This window comes from Pygocentrus nattereri, chromosome 22 (assembly GCF_015220715.1).
Source record: "Pygocentrus nattereri isolate fPygNat1 chromosome 22, fPygNat1.pri, whole genome shotgun sequence".
NCBI lineage: Eukaryota > Metazoa > Chordata > Actinopteri > Characiformes > Serrasalmidae > Pygocentrus > Pygocentrus nattereri.
The window spans coordinates 24704852-24724244 of NC_051232.1; the positions used below are offsets into that span (position 1 = coordinate 24704852).

Consider the following 19393-nt stretch of genomic DNA (forward strand, 5'->3'; position numbering starts at 1 on the left):
CAGTGTGATTTTTATTTCAAAATAGATTTTTTTTTTTGGTCAAACAGAAACACCTTGTTAACAGCTTGTTATATATTTTGTAATATTTATTTGGCGTTTGTTTTCTTTATGTCATTTAAATAATATATTTCATAGTCATGTATAGATTATTGCAGTTAAAATAGCAGAAAAACATTTTTTTTACCTCAAAATATGGCCTCACCCTTTACACACGAGTGTGAGGACAAGCACCTCTGTGGTGCTTGGAATTCTATAGAATTGATTTAAAACCAATATTGCTAATTTGATTGAAGAAGGTGTAACTGTTAAAATAACTTGTTTTATTTTAAAATATTAATAAATTGTAACCCTAACATGTTTTTATGTGTAATATATCTGTAAACGCTAGGGACACAAAGTGTCTCAATTACAGGATCGAGACTGCTTTTTTTTTCCTGATTGTTTCGATGTGGCAAAAATGTAAAGGATTTTTTTTTCTTTCTGAAACACTGAGCACACATCGATAACTTCCGTTTCCAATCCTCTACTTACAAACACAAATGTGGTATGGATTGAAAGTCTAGAATCTACACACAATTTCTTCAATTAAGCTTCAAGTAAGAAATCATTTCTATGAAATTACAGCAAGCTTTTGTTATCAACAGTAATAACAGTGCTTCTGATAATGACTTAATGGATTAAATGGTTCTGTGAGCAGTGTATGAAAGCTGAAAGCTGTTTGGGGAGAATTGGGCTGTGTTGTCTAGTCGAATGGATATTCTGGACATTAACCAAATGATAACATGTATCCGGTTTCGGATCATGAACATACTCTTCACAGTCTGCACAGATTTTCCACCTTCCTTTCGCAGAGGAGCCAGGTGTGATGACATACGAATCAATCAAATGCATTAATTATTCAATTAACTGAAAGTGATTATAGAAATAAATGGACTGGCTTTGGAATGAAGGTCAACATTTGGTGGTGTGATGCAGACAGAATTGCAGACGAACGCAAATAAAATGCAAAAGTGATTTATTAAGAAACAAATCACCAATGTCCAAAGGGTAAAGCAGCAGTGTAATCAATATCCAGGCCAAAAACACAAGCAGAGGTACCAAACGGGAAAAGGCAAAAATCCAAAAGTCAAAGAACAGAGCAGGAGGTCAAAACACAAAAACAAACAGTACATAAGAAGAACGCTCAGTAAGTCTCAATGAAACAATACTTCACAATGTAACTACCTAAAGCCCGGGCTTAAATAGTCTAGCCTAATTGTCAGCTGACTAGAACGCAGGTGTGGAACATCAATAATCAGGGGACTGAGATCTCTGATAGGTTTGGGGTGGAGAGTATGGAGTCATGTGAGACTCCAGAGGATCTTGGGAGATGTAGCCTATTTACTGCATGGAAGGATCCAAATGCATGACATGTGGAGATGAGAGACCTGCTTTTATTGGATTTAAACAAATAAGGTGACATTGGTCAGTTAGTATATCTATAACGCTGTTGTTGGAAGAAAACCTTGTATCTAAAAAGATGAGAATACAGGAAAAGGAAAAAACTTTACTTTTAATGTAAGTCAAATTTGGGTAATTTCTTTTGGTCCATTCTTCATGAAATTTATACACAAGCTAAAGGGCAGCAGGTATTTTAAAAATCATATATATATATATATATATATATATATATATATATCCATCCATCCATCCATTTTCTAAGCCGCTTCTCCGTCAGGGTCGCGGGGGGATGCTGGAGCCCATCCCAGCAGTCTTCGGGCGGAAGGCAGGATACACCCTGGACAGGTCGCCAGTCCATCGCAGGGCAGACAGACAGACAGTCACTCACACACTCACACCTAGGGGCAATTTAGCATGTCCAATTGGCCTGACTGCATGTCTTTGGACTGTGGGAGGAAACCGGAGAACCCGGAGGAAACCCACGCAGACACGGGGAGAACATGCAAACTCCACACAGAGTGGACCCTGGCCCTCCTCGCTGTGAGGCGATAGCGCTACCCACCACGCCACTGTGCCGCCCTATATATATATATATATGATTTTTATAATTTGATATATATAATATGATATATATATACATGTGTGTGTGTGTGTGTGTGTGTGTGTGTGTGTGTGTGTGTGTTTGTGTATATACAGGGTGTTTTAGAAATATTTGTCTAACAACTAAATACAAATTATTGTACATTCAATACATTTTTCCAATTACATCCTAAACCTGTATACATATATATGTATGTATGTGTGTTTGTGTGTGTGTGTGTGTGTGTGTTCTTGTAGTGTGTACTTTTGAGGACCCCATGCCCTCACTTTGATGGGAATATATGAAATGTTTGTTTAAGTGAGGACAGTTTGCTGATCCTCACTTGAGCATGTGTTGTTTTCACCACAATTACTTTTCTTTTTTCTTTTTTTTCAATCTAAAGGAGCAGAAAAATGGCCTTTTGGATAATGAGGATATGGTAAGGGTTAGGTTCAGGTGCAGTTTAATTTAGCTACAATAACAAAAAAAATCAATAGAAGTTGGATGTCCTCATATGTATAGCAAGACAAACGTGTGTGTCTGTGTGTGTGTGTGCGCGCATGTGCGTGTGTGCATGCATGTGTGTGTGTGTGTGTGTGCTTTTCATTTATTTAATTTCAAAGTGGTCATTGTGTACAATGTATTCATTAATAATGATGAAGGACAATGAACAAAATCAAAGTGGCCTCCAAAACGATACAGAGAAAACGGGACCCCCAGCCACTGTGCCAGTCCTGATAGGCCACTGTCCACATCAGATAAACTATTCTCTCGAAGCTTTCATCTTTGAGAGAGAGGAGAAAATCAAGCTCCGCTCTTGATTCAGATCTGAAAACATCCGCAGGCATTTCTGTCCATCCTTCCACTGTGAGAAGACCACCTGTCTAGAAGCTTATATTGAAAAAAGATTTGCACTAGAATGCTGAACCTGGACATCTGAGATATGGAGTGAGCTTTGATGGACTAATGAGTGTATATTTGTTTTTGTGATGATTTGGATTTTGAGAAGCAGAAAAGGCAACCAATGTAAAATGATTGTACAGCAAAAAGACGTGGCAGGCATGGTCATGAAAGTGATGTAATGACAGCAACATGAGTGCTTGCTGATGTATGTATGACTGAGAGCGAGCGTATGCGTATGTGTGTCTCTGCGTACTTTACACCCTCTCCTTTGCCCTGGGCTGTCTAATGGAGGCAGCTTGAGCAATTAAGCCGTAAACAGCGGCCTGGCTCAGGTCATTACCGCTGTATCATGTCACATTAGATCACTGCATTAGCATCACCCTGCTCCTCTTGATTCACTGCCACTCTGAAGCTAGCCTCTAATGCTAATCACTAGCGCTAGCCCCAAGGTGAGAGATTTAAGGCCTGCTGCTGAAGGAAATGGATAAGGATGGCGCTCGCTTTAGCATTATGTCCCACTCTCACACAATCCCACCTACAGGGTGTGACTAGCCTCAGCTAAACAGGCTAAGCATTCTCTGGTCTTGCTAACATTTTTGTGAGTCATGTTGTGTTATACAATTGTTAGAAACAGAAAGTCATGCTTGTTCTGCAAACCAGTGCTTATTGTGATGTTATGTTTCTCTCAAAATCACCCCAGACGCATCTTATACAGGCAACTTAGCAGAACACTACACCCAAAAATGCTAACATATTATATTCACTCTTAGTCATGCTAGCATTTTTGCAGCTGAAGTGGCTTATTTTTGTAAAGGTTCGGCTTCTGTATAGTTTTAACATTACTTTTAGTGACTACTAAGGCCTCTGTCAGCAGTCATTAAAGGTAAAGTAAGATATAGGGCTTGCTGCTAAAGAAAATGGATAGAAATGGCAGTACCATGCTAGAAAACTAGCATAGCATAGATGGTCCCCAGCAAAACCAACATATATTGTGGTGTTTTGGATTCTGGAATGCTAAACCAGCACCAGACCGGCATAACCCAGTTTAGACCAGCTTGGGAAGACCTGGGACTGGGCTGCTGGGTAAAAATTCCCCTCTGACAAAGCTCAGCTAAGGAAACAAAATATTTGCTAGTCAAATTTGCTAACCAAAAAATCTTTCTTTGAGGCATGTTATACAAATGTCAGAAACAAAAGAAATCCTTCCTTTACTGCCAGACTGGTACTCTATCTATCAAAATCTCCCCCTATTAATTTCACACTCACATGGCAGTGAAAAAATGTGTAGCCTGGTGCTAGTCTGGCCTGGCTAGTTTCAAAAACATACAAATGTCAGGAAAAGGAAATAATTTATCTTAAAAAGGCCCAAAACCAATTTCAAAAAAGAACTCGAAACCTTCACCAAAAAGTGTGAACTAAGAGTGATCGATAGTGTAGTGCTAACTAGGCTATAAGCAGATCACAGTGCTTGTTAGCATTTTACAGTGAAGTAGCCAGTTTCTCAAAGGTGTCATCTCTTGGTCTTCACATCAGCTTTCGTGTTTGAAAGCTACTGAAAAATGCAAACCTGTCCAGCAATGAATAAATGCACAGTGCTAGCCAAGTCTGACCGTCTTACTTTCAGTATTTGTGTAGCTAATTTCTTAAAGGTGTCATCTTTTGTATTTGGTCTTCACATCAGCTTTCGTGTTTGAAAGTTACCATCTAACATGTCTTAACAGCGAATAAATGCATAGTGCTAACCAGATCTGACTGTCTTACATTCAGTATTATCCACGTTAGTGTTTATGTAGCTGATTTTGTAGCTGTGTCTCCTGTTTTTAGTGTAAACTTTAGAGTTCATGGGTAAAACATATGTAAAACATATTACACATCCTCTTGTATTATACTAATACTGTTTTGACTTCTCTTTTAGTAGAATAATCTTAATATTGTATTTCGTAACTTGCGTCTGTCGGCTCTTAAAGTCTAGGGGCAGATGTCAAACATAAGTACAGAAAACCATGTGCCCTTGTAGTAGAGTTCAGCCCCAGAAACAAACTCTGGCCAGACAGTAATTGACCTAATTTAGCCCACATGTCGAGCAGCTCGGGTTTACCCCACAGTTCATTGGATCAGCGATCTGTGCCGTGACTGCTGCATGTATCGCTCTATATAAACTGACAAGCTATGGTTTAAAGTGATGCTGTTGCCCAGAAGAAGGGCATTGCTACTGATGGTGACTCAAGCCAGCTGACACACAACACTGAAACAAAATCTAGCTTTGAGCTCGTATACTAGCCAAGTCCAAATGTCAAAGTAAGGATTGTGGTGACCGACCGAAAAATAAACTGTGTGGTGGAGTAATTAAAAGTTAACAACTTTAGACCGCTCCTTCCTGGGAATGACAAGTCGTTAAAAACAGCGGGGCCTACTTTTCACTGTAATGAGACTTTTTCTAGCAGTGAAGGAAAGGTGTCTTAATTTCCTCGCTGCTGGAAGAGGAGTAGAAGGGATGGTAATTAAGGCAGCCTGAACACTTTAAATCGACTGGATTGGAGCTCTTGCCTGGGACGAGAAACCGCCATCACAGAACGATACAGAATAATTGGTGTTCCCTGTCAATCCTGATAATCGGAGCAGTTGTGTTTTTTGAAATGCTAGCCAGCTATGAAAATGAACAGCGCACGAGAGACAGAGGAAGAGAGGAGTGGGGAAAGTGCTGTGATCCGGTCCCTGTGGCTCAGGGCTTCACTAAATCCTGCATTTGTTGTGAGCTCCTGTATGATGAGTTAATCAGTCACAGACAGCAGGTGTGTGGAGGAGTTTAGGACCCTGGGGAAAATTACCATTATAACTCATCTAATTATCATTAGAATGAGAATTTTATGGAGATGGAGCACCGTTATAATGCTACGTATATATTTAGCAAAGATAAAACAGTCAGAATGTAGATGGAGCATCGGTCCATGCAATATCTTTACAATGGATGCAGGCCTAATATTGTCTGATAGGCAGCAGAATCAGGCCTGTAATCTATTAATTTTACTCAACATCACATTTTGATTATTTGTAGTGGTCTGTACAGTTGTATGCAGAAGTTTGGGCACCCTGGTCAAATAGCTTGATTTATTGATTTGAAGGTCCTCTACACGTTTCTGTACTGTTCTGTTTCTTCATTTTAAAGTACAATTACTGTTCGTTTACTGATTTTAACACAGTGAAGAAAGATAAAATGTGACCTGTCCAAAAAAGTTATGGCACATTTTATATTATTTTTCATTTTTTCTAATGTATTGGAAATTCTGCTCTAATATTTACAGAAAAGGCCACATTTAATTGTGTTCTCTGTAGAGGTGTGTTATCTTATTTTCACTTCAAATCAACAGAACATGTAGTTTGACCAGGGGTGTTGCAACCTGCATACGACTGTATTTGCCAAGCATTTCTTGTCATTGAACATAGAGTTTCTTCTAGCCTACCTTGCTACCTTACACGTCTATGTGCTAACATTTTTATTGGAAAACAAGAGCAAAGTTAATGTGCACAATCAACTATAGCCTCATTACTTAAAGCTACTAAATTACAAGACTTTGTGACTTTTCTCTGGCTTTGCTAAATAAGCACAGATAACATACCATTCAAACAGGGCACACCATGCTAACCTTAGTCTGATTGACCTTTTTTGGTGTTTCAAGTGAAAAGTGCAGCAGACCCTCCATCACCCCCACTGTCTAGTCCACTGCATCTGCTGTGGTCCACGTTGCTTGAGAGGCAGCAGAAATAAGGTAACGACTAGCCTTTTTGGGGATGGACTCCACATGCCACCCACTGCATTGCCTGGGTCTTGTGCATGAAACAAGCCGTGGACCAGCTGGTGCTGAGGGTGAATGATGGTAATATTTTCCAAATTTCCAGCATGTTCTGTTTGTATATGGAATACACGTATGAGACAAATCACTTGAGAAATTCGGCAAAGCTAAAGTTGGCTTCTTATTTGAATTTCCTGTTCTACCATAAATGATGCAGTTACATTCAGACACTTTTACAGGCGGCAGAATGTAACTGCTTCTCCATTTAAAGTGGAACATAACATTCTAACAAAAAGCTGCTGAATACTAAGCCAACCTCAGCCTTGTACACATTAGGATGTGAAACAACATTTAGCTCAGTTTTTCTGGGCCCACAGGGCTACTACTACAAAGCAATACTTTGCGCATTAAAAATAAAAGTTTTGGATTGTTAAAAATGGTTCTTATTAAAAAGTGAAAGGACATTCCCGAATAAGGGGGCACTTTATTTTGAGTGGTACTTTTAGATGAAGCAAACACTCGGCAGAGTCTTAGTACAAGATATGAGGGATAGGATTAGGGTCTGGGTGAGGTTAAGGTTAGGGTCAGGTTAGGGTTAGGCTTTGGCAAGATTGGGTTAGCTTTTGCGAAATGAAAGTAACATATTACCAATAAATCTACTTAATGTAAGTAATATATCAGAACATCTACAAGATACTTACTTCAGTGTATTTAGATACTTCACTATCGCTGCTTCACTGATTTAGAACCTCAAAACTTTTAATTATATTCTAATATACATTTTTGGATGAAGCGCTCAGTATTACTTTGAATGAAACAAAGCAAAGCAAAATAAATGGTCTGATGAAAATAAGCTGAATAAAAGGTCTGATGAATAAAAGCAGCATTGTACATCACTTTAAGTTTCCTATTTCACTGTGTGCAGGTGAGTACAGTTATTTGGCTACTCTGCCCACCTCTGGGGAGAGATCAGGCAGGCTTGTGTGTGGTTGATGTTGTCGGATGAGCTATTTAGAGATGCTTTGCAGTGTTTTGTAACTGTAGTGAAAAAAAAAATGGGAGCCTTAATGGTGTATAATAATGGTTTGGATAGGCTAGATGTGAAATTGCAAAGTTTGGTCTCTCGGATGAGAGATTTCCCGTAGATTACTCATTAAGAATCCATTTTCCTCTGGTAATCTTTTTCCAAGCATATGGCTGTGTTCCACAACACGGTTCTGGAGACTCATTCTCTTTCTCTCTCTCGCTCTGTCTCTGTGAATTTGCGAGCCCGTTCTCTCTCTGTAGCTGTTCTTTTCAAGCTTGCATATGGTCACCAGACAGATGGAAGCGTTGTAATTAGCACTTTCCAGAGACAAGTGTGCGAACGGCGTGTCTGGTAGGAAGCGGTACAGCGTGCCGGAGTTTTCCGCACACTCGCGCGCGCACACAAGCCTCATTCTCGTTAGCTGTAGAACTCCTCGCTCTCGTACACACACTCGGCGCTCAAGTAAACATGTTTATTATCTCTTGTCTCACTCCACGTCACTGGCAAATCTGAAATTTCCTGTATTTTCACAAATTATCCATTCTGCTTGATTGTCTCATTCAATCACTGCTGCTGGGTGTGGATTAAAGTGCTCTTCACCTCATCCAGCACATCAGAAATGTCTGAATGAAAGTGGACGGAGGTTAACAGGACGGTCAGTGGTGTTCAGATATGACAGTGTGACTGAAGCCCAGAGCGCTATTTTAATTTGGCTCGTCAGTTGTGTAACTGGAACATCATATAGCCAACAGCTGGCATTAGAGAGTATGTTTAATGGAGTAGTATGGTATGCAATGGAGAATGTTGGTGTTTATTGGGTAATGATCTGTGTCTGAGAGTGTTGATGTTTGTTGGGTAACATTGGCATTTGGTGGAATATGATGTTATTTAATGTTGAATTTTAGTGTTTGATTCAGAATAACAGTGTTGGGGAATGTTGGTGTTTAATGGCAAATGCTGGCATTTGATGGAGAATGTTGGTGTTTTTTGGGTAATGATGGTGTTTGATGGAGAATATCTGTGTTTATTGGATAATGTTGGTATTTTTGGGGGAATGTTTATGTTTGAAGGAGATTGTTGGTGTTTGTTGTGTAGTGATGGTGTTTGGAGAATGTTGGTGTTTGTTGGAGAATTTTGGTATTTTGACTAATTCTGGTGTTGGTTAGTGTTGCTATTGAGTAACATTGGCATTTGGTGGATATGATAATATTTAATGTTGAATGTTAGTGTTTGATAATGGATAATGATGGCATCAGGGCATGTTAGTGTTTGATGGAGAATGTTGGTGTCTGTTGGGTAAGGATGACGAGAGCTGATTTTTATTGGATAAAATTGGTGTTTGGTGGAATATGATGGTATTTAATGTTGAATGTTGAGAATGTGTTTGTAGAGGAATGCTGGTATTTGATGGAGAATTATAGTGTTGGAGCATATTGGTGTTTGTTGGATGATTATGATGTTTGATAGAGAATGTTGATATTGGATAACATTGGTGTTTAATATTGTTTAATTTAATGTTGAATGTTAGTGTTTAATGGAGAAAATGTGTCTGTAGGAGAATGCTGTTGTTTGATGAAGAATGATGGTGTTAGGGCATGTTGGTGTTTAATGGAGAATGATGGCGTTTGAAAGCTAGTGTTGGTGTTGAAGAGTTATTGTGTTTCTTCTTAATCATCATAATCATACTTTGGAGAATAATGGTGTTGGGAATTGCTAGGATCTGGTGGAAAATAACAATGCTTGGTGGAGAATGTTTAATTGCAAGTGGTGTGTTTGATGAGAGTGATGAGATGAGAATGTTGGTGTTGTAAGTTTTTGCTGCTTGGACCGTGTTAGTGTTTGTGAGCGATGCTATTTGGTCTATGTTTCTTGGGTATACTGGTGTTTAAGTGAAAAACAATGGTGCTCGCTTTAGATTGTTGATGCATTTTAGAGAGCAAAGGCATTTGTTGGAGAATGATGGTGTCTAGAGTTTTTTTTAGGACGATGCTGTTTGTCAGACAATATCTGCGTATACTGGAAAATATTGGTATTTGTTGATATTTGAAGCAAAATCGTATTTGATGGATTATGATGATGTTTAATGGAGAATGATGGTGTTTTTGGAAAATTATGGTGTTTGTCAGTGAATAGATAATGTTTAGGTTGGTGTACTGTGTTATTACTGCATCACTAGTACATGCACATTTGCTATAGTGTGTCTTTATCTGCAGGTCGAGCCTCAAGGCTTTGATACAAGATTCATGGTTGTTTAATTTTGTCCCCAAACAGCCACCCTGAAAGTGAAGTGTGTCTTCTCCTGTAATGCTGTGTCTGTCTGTGTGTTTGGTGGATGTTTGTGTGTGTGCTTGTGTGTATGTGGCTGTTCTAACGATTGTAGTCAGATATAATTGCTGTTACAGTAAAAATTTCCTAATTGCTCCTGATAGCCACTGGCTGGCCTTTTTACTTGCTTTATTGCTTTGTTTTGATTCCTTCTCACCTCTCCTGTTCTTCTCTCACCCCCTCTCATTTTCTCTGTCTTTCTCTAAGGCCCAGTATAAGAAGCAGCCTCATAAAGTGCTGCTGGCTAAATTAATTTCAGCTCCTTTTTTCCAGCCAGTGTGCAGGTGTGGTGGTTAGGCATAACCTTGTGCTTCACAGAGATGGTCACCAGCATTTTTTATACACTGTACAATTGAAATGTGCAAAGTCAGAATTTCTGTACATTCTTGTTTTTTGCTTTCCTTTTTAAAATTTGTGGTTCATGTAAAGGCCTGTTTATAGGCTTTTTTGTAGACTTTGATGCTTATATTAGATTGTTAGATGTATGTGATACAAAATATTTCATCTAAAGATTCATGACTTAGTGAGTGATAAGCTAGACTAAATACAAGCTGATTTACTGACAAAGTCAGACGAAGTACACTTTAAAATTGATTGTTGTTGGATTTGTAAATGTATGATCATGTTCTCACTGTGGTTTTACTCTTACTCTATATTTGACAACTGTCCTTTTTTGAATGGGTTTAGTCAATATACCAAGAATTTTCTACATTCATACATCCTAAGCTGAAGATTTGATTAACACCATTAAAATATATATATATATATATATATATATATATATATATATATATATATATATATATATATATATATATATATATATATATATATGTCTATGTGTATATACAATAACAATAAAGCAATAAAGATTAACTGTGGTGCTCAACACTCTTATTGATTTGTTAACATAACTCCAAACAGCCAGTGTCTCTCTGGGTACTATAACATCCACATCTGCAGTGGCATCTATTCGCATTCTGTTAATCAAACCCAAGACTTGGCAAAACCTCTGCTTGGCCAGAAGAAGATCTAGCTTGGGGTGACGTTGGAGTTGATCAGTTGTGGGTGATCTAGAAAACATTAATGTCTGCCCCCTCTCACTTGCTCTCCCCTTCCTCCCTCAGAGTCTTCATCTTCCGTTCATATCTTGATGGACACCACGACCACCAGGACCACCACCCGCCCCACTACAGTCTCTATGACCACCACGACAACCACCACTGCCACCATGACGGCCAAAACCACCACCACAAGGTCTCCAGCGCTGACCACCACTGTCCCACGCAGTACCACCACAGAGCTCCAGCCTGCAGGGGGCGCAGTCCCAGAGTCCAGCACTCGTCCCCCACCCTCCTCCATACTGCCCAACGTCGCTGTGGAGTTCTGTAATCCCACTGTGGAGGCAGAGCTTACCTGGCCCAAAACACGGCAAGGCCTCGTTGCAATGCAGCCATGTCCTGCTGGAACTATAGGTAATGTCTGAATGTTATGTTTATTTCAGTGAGTCTTTCACAGGGTCTTTCAAACTGCCCAACCCCATCTGGTGGGCAACAGACATCATATAATAAAATTGCCTATAATATGTGAGTTTTATCTAATAGTTTTATCTAAAGGTTTGTAGTGGTCTGTCCACAAGCATTTTCCAGGCATAAGACTTGAATTATGCTGACTATGGTACATTACTAATGCTTTTAAGCCCACATTGTTAATGATACTTATTACTTTTATTAGCTTTCAGTAAGTTATGATAAAATAAAATGTTTATATTGTGGTTGGTCAAACAACATATTGAGCCTTCACTATATCCTGTTGACAGTAGGCATAAAATGCTGTTTTCATGTGGAAGAAGTCCTTCGGTTGAATTATGCTTTTTTACTTCAGAAGCTTTGATGGACGATATTAATATGGAAAGATGTCTGTTTTATAAAACCAGATGCAAACATAGTTTTGATTTTTGGAGATGAGTCAGCAAGTCAAAAGTTTTAAACTTTTTTTTTGTTTTATTGCATAATTTTTAACTGCTGTTTCTTTATGTTGTCATGTCAAGAAAGCTGGATTTGTTCATTTTATCTCAGAATTGTCCATCTTTTTATAGAGGTGTGAATTGTTTTTGCAGAAGGGGGTTCTCACTCCCCTCCTTTCACTCCTCATTGTTCACTAGCAGCTTAACAGAGAGCCAGCAGCGTCCGTGTTAACCTAATATGGGGAACTGGCCACTAGGGGGCCACTAAGGGGCCTGCAGAAAGATGGTACGGCTGTGGCAATGGATAACTAGTCAATAATCTATCTTAAGCTTCAGTCTCGAAGGATGCCATATATATGGGAGCATGTTAATTAGTCAAGGCAAATTTCATTCCATTCAAGGCTCCAAATATATTTTCTGAATATTTGTGAACTTCATATCAATCTAACTTAATATACATGAATAAATATATATTTGACCAGACAAGCAGATTCTGCAGGCTCCAAAATGTCTGAGTGATCGTGCTTGTGGACGACTGGTTTATTTGTTTTTGTTGTTGTTGTTGCTCATTTTCAGTAACAAATGTCAGACAGAGAGGAGGTGGCTGTTTTACCTGGGGCTTTGTTTATTGTTTGTTTGTGCTGATTGTCTGTTTTCTTTGCTCTGTTGACTGAGGTGATGAGCGGCAGTGACATCAAATTAACACTCAATATGTCAGCATTGTGTTTGTGTGAGTAATAGTGAAGCTAACAGGCAGTGATGCTGCACAGAGCGAGAATTTAATGCACCTTATCAAATCCATCGTCTCTTGATTGAAAGTCTAAAAAAGTCATGCACACAGAAAGGGAAGCATTAGAGACTGACAGAATTCAATATTTCCTTTTTTTTTTACTTTCTACATAAGGTAATCATTAAAGATGTAAATAAAGCAATTCAGAGTGGTTTGGTATGAAGTGGATCAGTGGAGAGAGAGAGACTCCCCTAGTGCTTTTGGTGGTGGATGATAAGAACCAGACAGAATGATGGCTACAGTGCAAATATAGCCATTTTATTTACTGTTCAAAACCACCAGTGAGCGTGTTGTGCTCAGTGAATGTGCTACGATACATTTTATCACAAGCTACCTTGTTAGAGAGCACATATGAACAGGAATATGTTGCGTATCAGTCGCATTTTAATGTTATCCTCATTAAACAATTGTAAGCACTTACTAGAAGGGAGCATTTTACATAAACCCAGGGGCGGGGAGATTTAAATCATCAGCATATTACTGTTTAGCTGAGGTGCTAGAGACGGGAAATCACCAAACTCTGCCCTTAGTTCCCCATCCTGGGTTTAAACCTTAACCACTCGATTATGCAGAAAATATTAAGAAGTCATATATGAAGAACTCCCATTTAACGCCTTAAATGGCCAGTTTATGCATTACTGAATCAGAATGGGTCGCATCCCTCAAACTAATTTTAATGTTGAGCTTAGTAGCTACTAAATATTTACACCCCTGAGCAGGCGTAAGTGTTGGGGAATCCATCAGAAACCATGTAGAAAACACACAAAAGAAACTAAAAACATGAGTTTTTTGGTTAATTTCAAGTCAAGAGGCTTTTATTGTCATTCCATCTATGTACAAGTACACAGTGGAGTGAAATTATGTTCCTCCAGGAACAACACGGAGCAACAAGGAACAAAAAGTACAAAGTGTGAACGTGCAGACAGTGTACAAACAAAGAAGCTATAATATAAGCTATATATAAGCTATAAATATAAAATCATTTGTCATTTATATTATAAAAAATAATATGATAAATTAAACAGACATTAAACACAGTAAATAGACACGACAGTGCAGCACCAACACAGCACACATTCTGGACATGAGTTCTAAGATGAGATAACTAAGATAAAAATTCTAAACAATTTTACTTACAGTAGCTGTAACACCCACAGCTCCAGCTCAGTGAGACACAGCAGCTGCCCAAACAGCTAAACCGAGCTTGCTGTTGTGTCAGCAGCCAGAAACTGTCGTTTAAAAAGCTAATCTGTTTTCATTTGTTTTCAAGAATAAACAGACAGTGGCTGTAGATAATTAGATTTATTATTAAGTTGAACTTGTGCACATTGCTCTCCTCTAGGCTAAGTCATTTTTCTTTTGAAAAGGTCTGATATCGCGTTTCCATGGCAGCAGGTTTACTGATTGGGTCTGAGCATGTTGTCGTCACGCTAAAGCGACAGATGCTTTAGTTATTTGTTGCTTGTTAAGACAGGATTTGCAGTGCAATCAGATTTGTTAAAGGATAGTTTGAAACTAACTAACTGTAATTGAGGACTTAGTAAAGACTTAGCACCCAAACTTAAGTATAAACTTAGACAAACTTGGTGCAACCCAGTCCAGGGCTCACTGGCAGGCCCAAAGTTTTATTACACACTTCTATAAACGAAGAATAGCTCAGTTTTAAGTAGTCAATATTTAAGTTATGTTTAGGGGAAGTTCTAGGATCTTCGTATTCAGAGTGCTAGAGAGATGGACTTCTTGGTTGATGACATTTTAAACAGATGGATATTGATGTGTTGTGAGCTGAGTGTTGTGAGATAAGTTGCTGAATCAGATGGTTCAGCAATAACACGTTCCTTAGATGTAGTTTATCTCCATCATTCCCTCTGAATACACACATAAACACAACCTTGCGCTGAGGGAGTGCGATGTATGCGATCAAACTTCACATTTCCTAGGGTGTTACCTGAGGTAATTTGTGCTAAAGCAGAAGCGGGAGCAGAATGTGTGAGATGAAGATTAATCTTAGTGAAATGAAAGAACATAATATAAAAGCACTGTTGAGTAAACGTGGGTGCAGTTTGCTATTAGTCTAGTAAGAAAGAACAGCATTGTGAATGTTACATGGACTTTACCATCTGAAGCTGCTTAGCTTGATGCTAAGCCTGATGCTTTCTTCTCTGAGGCTGGTCGAAACTGTTTCACCTCAGCTGAGACGTGTGGTTACTCACGCGTTGTCTGAATCCTGACACAGCGGTCTGAGGAAGTCTTACAGTCTTCACTATGCAGGTGGCTACTTGTACAGCCATTATTTCCGCCTGCAGCATAGAATGTGTTTAACCAGTGCAGCTCAACAGCTGCGTTTCTAGAGCAATTTAATTTGTGTTAGGTATAATAAACTGTAAGGGGCCCATATTCTGAAAAAAACAATGCTTTCTTGCTTTGTAGAAATAATACTTTGATGTGCGTGCGTTTCCATGCACTCAGTAATCAGATTATAATCGGATTTCTGCAGTTATGTGATTGTTCAAATGGTCATATAAACAGCATAGCCTGATTTCTAGAAATCCAATTAAGAACACTGATAAAGAGAGCTGGATTTTAGCTCAGTGATCAGATTTCTCCATGCGTAAACTCTTACTCTGATTTCTTTCGGATTTCTTAAGCTGCACATGAGCGAAACACACTGTGGTACCGGAAATAAGCAAGCAGCGTTATTGCACGATAGCAGCAAAACACTTTTGGAGTGACATTGAAACCAACTACATGCTTGATGAAATTAATTAAGATTTTAAATATTCTTCATCTTCTAGATGATGTATGTTCATATTTTCAGGTGAAGTGCTGCAATTTTTTCCAAAAAAGCAGTTTTGAGTTTAAGTTTTACATTATGTTTACGTTACGTCTTCTTCTGTGAGTTTATTGGCTGGTTGCAAAGCAGAAAACCAATTACTACCAACCGACGTAGACCTGGAGTTTGACATCTGATAACTCAAGTGCATGTAAACACGTTGATTGAATTATTGTGAAAATCTGATTTTATGCAGTTGTCAGATTATTTAGTGCATGTAAACACACTTAGTGTTATATTCTGAAAACATGCCATTCAGTCCACAGTCCAATAGAAAATTAAGCTGCCAAAACAGTCCATTTTGAATTAATCATTTTTGTGATGTCACAAGAAACAGCACATTTACATTAACCCAATACAGCAATCTCTACTCACTCATGTCGAACTTCAGTCAAATTGTTCACAGTGGTGGTGATGGGAACCAGACGTCTGAAGAGTTTAATGCCTCTGTGAGTTACTTGGGAAACAATTGCATGTAGATAGTTAGGAATACACTGCCTGGTGTCTGAGATGTCTGATTGCCGTAATGATAAAGATTTGGCCTAAAACTTTGTTAAATCCATTTAAGGTGGAGTGGTACATGCAGGGTGGAGAAGATTTGAGATTTACCCATATTTTACCATCTGCATTATATAAAAACACCCATATAGGTTCACTGGGTCATTTGGATAGTCAATAAAATGGCTATTTGTGTTTACACATTTTATTATAGTTCTCCTTTAAGTAAACGTGTGATATGTGAAATCTAATATTTCAGATGATAGAAAGATCTGATTCATCAGCCACATCAGATTTTTTTTTTTAAAACCTCCACCATGAAGAATGTTTTAAAAAATCTCCAGATGTGTCCCTATTATTAGCTGTGTTATTACACCTCTATAACACTTTGAAAAAGTTTCAGTGTTGCTATGGATGCGTGTTTTAGACTGAGGGGATTGTGTGGTGTGGTATGTTGGGGGGCTTGTGGCTCTGTTGTCTCGTTACCGTCTCCGTGGAGACGTGAAGCTGAGCTCAGGAACATGACTCTGAAATAATGAAGAGGTGACACTGCTCTCTAATCAAACACCCCCGTCTACATACACAGACTGACCAGCGTTACTGCTCTGGATACATCTCTCTCTCTCTCTCTCTCTCTCTCTCTCTCTCTCTCTCTCTCTCTCTCTCTCTCCCTCCCTCCCTCCCTCTCTTTCTGTGTCTCTCTCTCTTTCTGTGTATCTCTCTTTCTCCTAATTTTTAACTTGCTCTGTTTCATATCTCTCTCTCTCTCTCTCTCTCTCTCTCTCTCTCTCTCTCTCTCTCTCTCCCTCCCTCTCTTTCTGTGTCTCTCTCTCTTTCTGTGTATCTCTCTTTCTCCTACTTTTTAACTTGCTCTGTTTCATATCTCTCTCTCTCTCTCTCTCTCTCTCTCTCTCTCTCTCTCTCTCTCTCTTTCTCTCTACCATTGTCTCTCACCGCATCTCTCTCTCACCTTCTCTCTCTCTCTGTCCCTCTCTCTTTCTCCTTCTAACTTTCTTTCCCTATTTCTTTGTTTTCTTTCTCTCTATATTTCTCTTTCTCTCTCTTTTTTCCCTTTCTCCATCTTTCTTTTTCTCTGTTTCTCTCTCTTCCTCTGTCTCTCTTTCTCTTTTCTTTTTCTCCTTCTGTTTTTATTTGTGCATCTGTTTCTCTCACTTTGTTTGTTTTCTCTGTTTTTCCCTCGCTTTGCATCTTTCTTTCTGTGTCTTTCTCTTTTTCTCTCTCTCTGTTGCTCTCTACTTCTCGATCAAATTTTTTAGTTTCTCTCTCTTTTCTCTCTCACTTTCATATTCTCTTTCTTTTTGCTTTCCCTTTATTTCATATAGTCTCACCTGCTCTTTCTTTCTCTTTCTCCATCTTGCTCTTTCTCTCCATTTATTTCTTTCTCTATCACACTCTCTCTCTCTCTCTCTCTCTCTCTCTCTCTCTCTGTCTTTTGTTTTTTTTCTTTTTCTTTCTCTCTGTTTTCTCTCTCTCTTTAGCTGTATCCTTGGGCGTCTTCATGACCTTTCTCTCTTTTCAGTCCTGTGTTGCTATGAAAGAGTTTTCCCCCTAAATTTCTACCTGGAGTCAGCGCTTTAACTGATTGTCAGGTTATGATGCCACATGATTTAGCACAGTCACGATTGAAAGAGTGTAATGTGACTGAACAACTCAGACGTGTGCAGGTGAAAAAAAGCAAGTGAGGCTTTACTGATTCACTTTTCTAGAGTTGTTAAAAAACAGGCAAGGATCAGATCCAAAAGTGGCAAAATATACATCACACAGATCAGACCAGGCAGACAAAAGGCAAAGACAAACACGCAGAAGAAAACAGAAAAGTCAGAACCAGAATCAGATTCAGATTCAGATTCCTTTATTGATCCCAGGGGGAAATTGCAGTTGTTACTATATACTTAAGAATATAGTAAGGTGGCGGTGATTGTGATAGTAATATGAAACATCAGGTATAAAGCAGTTACAATTATTTAAATTATTTAAATTTAGTTAGTGTCCCTCTGAGTTATTGCACACACAATTGTTATTATTGCACATATGAACAGTTTCGTATTGAGTTTTGTGAATCACACACTGAGGGAGGAGTTAAAGAGTTTGATGGCCACAGGTAAGAATGACCTCCTGTGGCGCTCTGTGGTGCATTTCGGTGTGAGTCTTGAGCTGAATGAGCTCCTGTGTCTCATCACCGGACCACACACTGCCGTCAGCAAGTCCAGCTCCACACCCACAACATCGCCTTGCGGATTTGTTGAGTCTGTTGGCATCTGCCACCCTCAGCCTGCTTCCCCAGCATGCAACAGCATAGAAGATAGCACTCGCCACCACAGACTCATAGAAGATCCTGAGCATAGTCCGGCAGATGTTGAAGGACCTCAGGCGCCTCAGAAAATAGAGACGACTTTGGCCCTTCCTGTAGAGGGCGTCAGTGTTCTTAGCCCAGTCCAGTTTATTGTCAATATACACACCAAGATATTTGTAATCATCCACATTGTCCACACTGACCCCGCTGATGGACACAGGGGTCACCGATGCCTTGTCCCTCCTCAGATCCACCACCAGTTCCTTTGTCTTTGTCACATTGAGCTGCAGGTGGTTCTGCTCGCACCATGTGACAAAGTCCTTCACCGTCGCCCTGTACTCATCCTCAACTCCCTTGCTGATACATCCAACTATTGCAGAGTCATCAGAAAACTTCTGAAGGTGGCAAGTCTCTGTGCAGTAGCTGAAGTCCGTGGTGTAGAGGGTGAAGAGGAAGGGAGAGAGGACATTCCTTGTGGGACTCCAGTGTTGCTGACCACTCTGTCCGACACACAGTGCTGCAGGCATACGTACTGTGGTCTGCCAGTCAGGTAGTCAACAATCCAGGCCACAAAGGGGGCATCTACCTGCATCATTGTGAGCTTATCACCCAGAAGAGCAGGCCAGACGGTGTTAAATGCGCTGGAGAAGTCAAAAAACATGACCCTCACAGAGCTGGCTGGCTTATCCAGGTGAGCATAAACTTGGTTGAGCAGGTAGATGATGGCGTCTTCAAATCCCAGGCGGGGCTGATAGGCAAACTGGAGGGGATCTAGAAAAGGCTGGACTATGGGTCGGAGCTGATCCAAGACGAGCCTCTCCATGCTCTTCATGACACTGGCCTGTAGTCCTTGGCATCACTGGGTCGTGGCGTCTTTGGGACAGGAACAATGCAGGATGTCTTCCACATCATGGGGACCCTCTGGA

The 19393-nt window shown here is 39.6% G+C and overlaps 1 protein-coding gene across 17 annotated transcripts in view; it reads left to right on the forward strand.

The window, feature by feature from the left end:
- Nucleotides 1–19393, forward strand: part of LOC108427443 (adhesion G protein-coupled receptor L3-like) — a 444945-nt gene that overhangs the window by 294096 nt on the left and 131456 nt on the right. For all 17 annotated transcript variants that reach the window (XM_037533074.1, XM_017697583.2, XM_017697582.2 and 14 more), the window contains one exon: nucleotides 11194–11541. In XM_037533074.1, coding sequence (XP_037388971.1) covers nucleotides 11194–11541 — 348 coding nt within the window. The remainder of the gene's footprint in view (nucleotides 1–11193; nucleotides 11542–19393) is intronic.